Source organism: Vombatus ursinus, unplaced genomic scaffold (assembly GCF_900497805.2).
Source record: "Vombatus ursinus unplaced genomic scaffold, bare-nosed wombat genome assembly UNPS02014786.1, whole genome shotgun sequence".
In the NCBI taxonomy this organism is placed as follows: domain Eukaryota; kingdom Metazoa; phylum Chordata; class Mammalia; order Diprotodontia; family Vombatidae; genus Vombatus; species Vombatus ursinus.
In genome coordinates this window covers 52,307,139-52,315,467 of record NW_020954564.1, presented here as the reverse complement: position 1 = coordinate 52,315,467, position 8,329 = coordinate 52,307,139, and the positions used below count along the sequence as shown (strand labels likewise).

The following is an 8,329-nucleotide window of genomic DNA, read 5'->3' as shown; positions in this document are numbered from 1 at the left end:
CCCCCCCCCCGGGTGATTTGCCCAGGTAGCACAGCTAGTAAGTGTCAAGTGTCTGAGGCCTGATTTAAACTCAGGTCCTCCTGACTCCAAGGCTGCAGCTCTATTCACTGCGCCACCTAGCTGCCCTTATAGTTTGCTTTTTACTTCTAAGGTGTTACAATTTAACTTTTGGATCTGTTCTGATTGCCTTGTCCCTCTGTTGTTTTTGTCATTTTAAAAAATGCTCCGTGACTTTCCTTCTTTATTGTTGTTTTTGGCATCACAATCTCTAGTCTCCCTCAGGTAACAGGTTTTATATGGGGAGGTTCAGCTGTTTTGCTGTGAAGTGTCTTTTGTAAAGTCCAAACATACAATTTCTGTGAAGAAACTGCACAGAAAGACAGAAATGTATGAACAGGATCATTTCACAAAACAAAAATGAAATGCAGATAAGAACCAAGGAGGCTAAATTGGCCAAACAACATGTATATGAGAGTGAAGGAGGTTTGACAAAGACTTGAAATGAAACAGACTTGTATTACTACAGGACCTTGTTTGTACTATCAATGACAGGGGAGGTGCCACATTTGAACTCTCAATTCACTGTATCTGATACAACTTATGAAGAAATAGAAATAAAATCAAGCCTCAGAATACTACATTGTTTACTGGGAGATCACAGAACATTAAAAGATGAGCATATCTACAGAAAACAGAATATACCAATTGTATAAAGAAGGGATGGTGATGGACAGCCCATCTAATCAAGAGATTTAGAGCAAGGCCCCAAGCAGACTGGGTGAAATCCCTGTAGCAGCTATTTGTCAGGGCACGGACAACTCGCACAGGATGTTAAGCCATGCATGGATTGTGATGGATTGTGAGTGGTTATCAAGTGGAGAGAGTGCCCCTATCAATGAGAAATACAAATAGTGGAGTAAGGAGGGTGCATTTTACCCAGATTACAGTAGATGGATAGTAAGAGCAGTGAGTTAATGCCTACATATATCTTAAATGAGCCCTGAATGTTCACAAAGATCTAGGTCTAGAGGTGAAAAGGAGGAAGAAGAGTACAGGGTACAATGTATGTAGAAAACTGGGAAGTACATTAAATGATCTCAAGATATTCCACCATAAAATGGTCCCTTTTCAACTGCAACTTTCTCTCTGAAGTTAAATGGCTGTGCATTGTGGATATCCCTGAACTACAAAGGATTCAGATCACAGGTGGATGAAAAGCTAATGGAGAGAGCCATGGCATGGAGAAGCAGGCTACAGCACAGGACCATTGATGATCTGCCTACAAGAACATTGTTAAGGATCTCACTACTTTAATTATTCTACTTTTTCCTCATTTGTTTTTCACCAGAAGATCTGTATATGTATGTGTGAAATGCATGCCAATGTTCAGGGGTGTCATTTTGTCACCGTCTGCTGTTTCTGTGACCCTTGATGATAGGCAGCCCATGGTAGCAGAAGTCATCAGAAATGGCACGCAGGAACCCTCCATTCTAATACTTGCTCTGCCACCAGTTGGCTTTAAGAACATTGGGCAAGGCACTTAACCTGTCTTGGATGTATCTTCTCATCACGCCTGACAAGGCTGCTAAAGAGAAAATGAGAGAATGGGAGGGTCTTTGGATTATGGTTGCTGTCATCCTCTTTTCTCCACCTGGATTAGACAGCCCACCAGCTTTTTCCACAGATGCTTCAGAGGAGAATTGGCTAACTGTTGCTACTTAGGAGAGGTACTACTAATCCAAACCATATTTGAAAGAAATGCACACTACTACATATCTAATACATGGGCTCCAGTCTCTCCTCCTGTGTATTGATGCAGCCCATTCTACTTGTAAACAGATGTAATTATTAGGACATTTTCCCTTATATGCCTAGATTTGCCTTTTTTTTTTAAAAAAAAACAATCTTAACACATTGGTTCTCATTCTGCCATCCAGGACCAAACAATAAATCTAATCCCTTTTCCCTGTGACGACTTTTCAAATAACTAAAGACACTGTTGTATCCCCTGAATCTCCTGTAGTCTACGTTCCCAGTTTCCTTCATCTGATCCTTATATGGCATAGACTTTCACCATCCTGCTTGCCTTCCTCTGGTACTTTAGTGTATCAAAGTCCTTTAATTGTGGTGCCCAAAACTGAAGACAGAACTCCAGATGATTCCTGAGAAGGGCAGAGTATAGATGGACTGTTACCTCCTGATTCTTGAAACCTATGCTGTTTTTATGCCCCTCAGGATTGCATTAGCTTCTTTTGGCTGCTACATGGTGACTGCACAACCCTCCCTCACGTAAATGCAATTCCCTTGCAAGTCAGGGCATCACCTCCCGGAAGTCATGATCCTCTTTGAGAACGAAGGGACAGATAGCAGCAGCAGCTGCAGCTCGGCTAGTTCGTATAGAGCTGCTAGCCTACTATAAGGCCTTGATCTTTTTCAGACAAACTGCTGTCTAAACCATGAATCTCTCATCCTGTATTTTCTAAATTGATTTTTTTATACTCTAGTGCAAGACCTTGTATTTCTTTCTATTGCATTTCATCTTCATAAATTCAGTCTGCTGCTCTAGCCCAGAGGTGTTCAACTCTTGCAGATTAAAATGTAATTGGGAAATGTTTAGCAAAATAAAGATGCAATATGACATGATATTAATTTGTGGTTTTCTGAGTTAATATGTGACCTCCAAAGATCCATTTCTATTTGGGTTTGACACCACTATTCTGGTCTGTCAAGATTTTTTTGGGTCCTGTCATAGAGTTTGTTAGTTGCCCCTCCCAACTTAGTGTTATCTCGATGAGCTATTTTACAGAATTTTCAAGCCCACTTGGTAATGAGTACATCTATATTTGTTTATTTTGCTTTTTGTATTATTTCCTGTTTTTCTCTTTTAGCTTTGATCAGTCTGTTCCTTATAGACCAGCAGTTTTGCCAGATTGCTGTTGGGTCAGTGTCTTTTTTAAATGTAAAGTGTTTAGAATGACAGATGGAAATTGAAGTACTTTTCAGTCAAGTAGTTATATTGTTATAATGTCACTGTATTTCTTATAGCTGGTGCCTCACTTAAAAGAATTTCAGCAGCTTTTAATTTCAATTTTAACATTCTCTTATTTTTTTTCAACAACTCTTTAAATTAGTATCCTTTATTTATGTAAAAATGCAGTTGACTATCAATATCTGAAATTCACAAATTATTTAGACCTCTAATCATCATAATAAACATTTAGATAATTAGATTTTGTATATATATTTTACCTCCTCCTGGCCAATATGTATAGTGAAAAATTTCTCCAGTGGTGAAAGATTTTTTTAATGTATGTTCTGGAAGAGTAAGGATTTATAATCTATACTGGCATCTAAATTGACATTTCAAGATTTGTATAATAACACAAGTAATATTGTTATTGAATGTTTTATTGCAGAAAGAGGAAAATAACTTTGCAGTTAAAGACTGGTGTGAAGGAGCAGAAGACTGGGGAGATGACAGTGAAAGCGATCTTGCACCATGGATTACCAATGATCTACTTGACTCAAATGTAGGAGATAATTTTAATGTAGATGAAGACAGAGAATGTATGTCCCAACTCCAAGAACTCACACTAGATGAAGCTTTAAGTGACTCTCATTCCTTTGGTCATACAATACCAGCAGGAGAAGGACATGTACTGCCTAGTTCATCAGTTCCTGTGTTTAAGCCCTACTATATCAATGTTGTGGATGAGGAAGATTATATTAACTTTGTTGATACAAATCATGCCCAAAAACTTCTGCAAGAGTATAGGCAAAGGGAGGGAATTGAACTGGAACTTTTGATAGCTCAAAGGTGAGAATATTTGCAATGGAGAGGGAATTAGGGCAGGGATCAATCAGTGGCTTAGTAGGCTAAGGGGATAGAAGGAGTAAACTGTTCACTTTTACCATTCTTGCAGGATTTGTCACCTTGTTAGTGACTTTTAAAGCAAAACAAAACTTACTGACAACAGCCCTAGAGGCAAGTATATTACCTACAACAGGGTACACAAGTTACAGAGAGGCACCGATGGTGTACTGGCTTAGGAGCCAGGAGAGTGGAAGTCTGGTCTTGTTTGCCACCATGTGACCTTGGTCAGGTTGGTCAGTTTTCTTGGGTCTCAACTCATCTGTAAAATGAAAAATTTGGATGGGATGATCTTTGAGTATCCTCAGTAAATCTGTGATTTAAAAATTCTAGAATTAAAGAATTATTTAGGATCTACTCAAGTCATTTAAAAAATATGTTAATAGCTAACAGAAATTTCAGAAAATTCCACTAGGAAAATTCCATGTATTAATAGCTTTATTGGCTTCAATTTAGAGGAAAGTTTAGCAGATTTGCCTTATTTCAGAGTAGTGTGATGCATGGACTTATTTTCATCTTGAAGAATAATATTGCCTGAAATAGAGGAAGAAAATCTATCTCAAGTGAGGTATTTTTTTCTCTTAAAATAAAAAACTTTTCTCCCCTCCAACTATAAAGAATAACATGACTCTTTTCTTTTCATAGTTTCATTTTTGACAATGGTGAAAAATATGAGAAGGCTGTTTCTGAAAGTAATGATAAAATATTTTATAAATTTATGAAAAGAATATCTGCCTGCCGTGAACAGATTCTGAGGTAAAGAAGGGGGTGCTTTGGGGCTAACCTGTTTACAGTTAGAAAAAAGGTACAGCATTACTGTTCATTTAGGTATAGTAGTAAAACTTTTGTTGTTTTAATACCAAATATGTAGATTTTTGGCATTAATCGTGATTTTTAATAGAAAAAAGCAGGCAGCTTTTATTTCTTCCCTTTTCTATGGGGAAAAGTATAGTTTTTTGCAGAAATTCTGAGCCAGCAAGAATTGGTTTGGGAGGGATATCAATTCTATAAAGTGAAAACTAGAATGTCTAATTAGCCATATTTACTAGTGAGCTGCTCAAGTCTTTGCTTTGAGAAAGTAGGTGAGTGGCAGTTTGTAAAACTTGTCTTAAGTAGTTTTCTAATAAATGTTCATGATGTTTTATAACTTGTATAAAAGGAAAGCAGTTGGGGTGTGTTTGTGTGTGCTTGGTGTCTAAGGGCTTCTGTCTTTTCTTCTAGGTATTCTTGGAATGGGCAGCCTCTCTTTATAACCTGTCCTTCATCAGATGCTACTGAGATTCCATCCTGCAGTAACTGTGGGAGCTGCAGAGTATTTGAGTTTCAGCTTATGCCTGCATTGGTCAGCATGCTCAAAAATACTCTGTTAGGTAGTGTACTTTTTATTATTTTAACTGAGCTATTTAGCGTTAATTTGACATGCTATTAATGAATTGTAACTAAAGCTTTCCTTTTTTTTTTTTTTTTTTGGTGAGGCAACTGGGGTTAAGTGACTTCCCCAGGGTCACATAGCTAGTAAGTGGCAAGTGTCTGAGGCCACATTTGAACTCAGTCCTGACTCCAGGGCCTGTGACCTATCCACTAAACCTTTCCTTTTAATACTTCCTTTGGGCATGGAGGTGACTGTGGCATCTTGAAGGCCATGCTAGCAGAACATAATAAGCTCTAGCAGGTCTTATCAGATTGGAAAAGCTTCAAGTATGGACCTAGTCTCATTAGTCAATCAGCAAGTGTGTATTAAGTGTCTGCTGCATAACAGGCACTGTGCTAGATGCTGGGGTAAATACAGGTAAATCAGTTCCTGTCTTTGAGAAGCTTACAGTCTAGCTAGGTGAAACGTGTGTGTGTGTGTGTGTGTGTGTGTGTGTGTGTGTGTGTGTGTGTATCTGTCTACGTTGACAGTGATATAGCTATTAATATAGGTATATATATATATATACACATTCAAAATCGATGCTAGATAATTTGGCAGCAAAGGCACTACTAGCATGTGGAGAGTCAGGAAAGGCTCTGTGTAGAAAGTGGTATTTAAGTTAAACCTTGAAAGAAGTTAGAGATTTTATGAGGCAGAAATGAGGAGGGAGTGTTTGAGACAGTTATTGCAAAGGTCTAGAGATGAGAGATGGAGCACTGTGGGTGATCAACAGTTTTTCTCAAAACCAGCCTAGCCAAGATGAGAGAAACCAAAAGGTTGAATGCCACATGGTAATTTTTTTTTGATGCTCCAGCTCAAGAAACCATGTATTCAAAGACATGAAGGGTTTTTGTTTTGGTAGAGTGAGCTACCCACTTTGACGAAATCATATCTTTTGAGATGACTTAATTTTTTATAAGTTAGAGCAGGCAGATTTGTTGTTAAAAAAAAAAAAGGCATGGGGGGGGTGGTTCTCGCGGCCTGTTTTTATACCACTGGTATTTGCATACAATTTGTCCCAGAAGCTCTTCGTTTGTTTTTAGAAATAATTTTGTAATCAGTTAAATAACCAGACTTTAATGTAATATGTAATAAAAAAACTAACTAGCATATATGAGGTACTGAATTTATATTCACTGTTTAGTGAAAAGAAAAAAAAATTTTTTATAGTTTGTTTTTTTCCTTTGTGAAACTCTTTGGTTTCCATGATATGATAATATTTTTGTTTGCCTCTACTTCTCAGAATTATTCATCTGTTTCTGTTATTGGCTTCCACTAATCTTCAGCTGTGTACATATCCTAAGGTGCTGACCTTTGTTTTCTTCTATTTATGCATTCTCTGTTGAAGAACTCATCCTTTTGAACTAGACTTATATGCTGATTATTCCAGTGACTATATCTCCAGCTCATCCGGTTTCTTGAATTCTACTTATGTGTCTCCAAACTGGCTACAGGACATTTTTTTTTTTTTGTCTAGGCAGTGGGATTAAGTAACTTGCCCAGGGTCACACAGCTAGTGTGTGTTTTGTGTCTGAGGCTGGATTTAAACTCACGTCCTCCCTAGTCCAGGGCCGGTGCTGTATCCACTGCGCCACCTAGCTGTCCCCCCAGGACATTTTTATTTCACCTTAATCCCAGCTAAACCAGCCTAACATACTCCTGGCTTAATTAACTCTTGTTGGTAATTATCATTCTTCCAGGTATCTTTGACTTCTCCTTTTCTTCACAAACCCAATAAGTTACTAAATCGGGCCATCTCCATTCGTCCTGATCTATATCTTGCCACTGGACTCAGATGGCTGTGGAGGAGAGAGTGAGGCTGGTGACTTTGCACAGCTCTCCGTCACTTAAATCCAGTTCACTTGCAAGTCATGGCATCACCTTCCTGAAGTCATGATCCTCTTTGAGAATGAAGGACAAACAACATCAATAAAAAGTTACTAAATGATGTTGACTCTTCCAGTAAATCCAGTAGCCTGTTGCAGGCAGAGGGTCTAAAGTAGGGATTTTTAACCTTTTTCTGTTAATAGCTTGGCAGTATGATTGAAGCTTCTCAGAATGTCATTAAATGCATAAAATAAAATACATAAGATTACAAAGAAAACCAATTATATTTAAATAGTTACCAAAATATTTTTTAAAAAGTTCACTGACCTCCTGAAATCTATCCATATATCCCAAGTTAAGAACCCTTACCCTAAAGGGAGATGTTATCAGCCCAGCTTTTTCTTTTTTCTTTTTCTGCTTCCATAAATTTGAATTTGTGAATATAGTCATATTTTCTGCTTGTATTATATCCTTGGGTAGAGTTCCATATGCTTATGCTTTCACTTTGTGAAATATTTGTCTTTAGTTTCTATTCTGATTTTGGTAGGAATTCAGGCATTAGAGAGGAAAAGGGCTTTTGGAAGCTATATTTTATCTTATACTGCTTTTCTCCTAATTTTAAATTTTGTTCCTAAGTTATGGTTGGAAAGTCTGATCATTCCAGGAATGTATTTAGAAGCTGGAACAACTACATGAGAATAATTTTTAATTATACCCCTCTCAGTCACATTTGCAGGCTCCTTGGTCAGAGCCAAGTTAATAAAATACAGTTTTAAAATGTTAAATGAATTTATTTCAAAGGAATTTCTGTACATTTATATCTTGTGTCTTACAGATATCTCTGTTGAATTTGGAACAGTTTTAATTTATACTTGTCAGAAGAGTTGTTGGCCTACTAATCATCAAAATCCAATGGAAGAGTTTTGTATTATACAAGAAGATCCAGATCAAATGTTATTTAAATAGAATCTTTCCTTTTCATTGTGTAAATAAAATTTAATTTTTAAACTGGCAAAAGCACTGGTGTTAAAAAGATGAGTTTTTGTGGCAATAGGCATCTGGGGATCATTAAAAATATTGTGCAATTTCCCAAATGTAATTCAACCCGATTTTCTCCTATTCATTTATCGCCCTCATAACCAATTTTCTCCTAGGAATGGTAGATTGCTGCGAATCACAGAATACCAGGGTCTCAAAAGAATCAGAATTGTATGTGA

The 8,329-nt window shown here is 37.3% G+C and overlaps 1 protein-coding gene across 2 annotated transcripts in view; it reads left to right on the top strand.

The window, feature by feature from the left end:
• LOC114047315 (programmed cell death protein 2-like) overlaps positions 1–8,129 on the top strand; it is a 9,842-nt gene extending 1,713 nt beyond the window's left edge. For both annotated transcript variants that reach the window (XM_027868088.1, XM_027868089.1), the window contains exons 4-7: positions 3,417–3,817; positions 4,517–4,627; positions 5,093–5,241; positions 7,948–8,129. In XM_027868088.1, coding sequence (XP_027723889.1) covers positions 3,417–3,817; positions 4,517–4,627; positions 5,093–5,241; positions 7,948–8,078 — 792 coding nt within the window. In that variant the 3' untranslated portion in view covers positions 8,079–8,129. The remainder of the gene's footprint in view (positions 1–3,416; positions 3,818–4,516; positions 4,628–5,092; positions 5,242–7,947) is intronic.
• Positions 8,130–8,329: the final 200 nt, after the last annotated feature.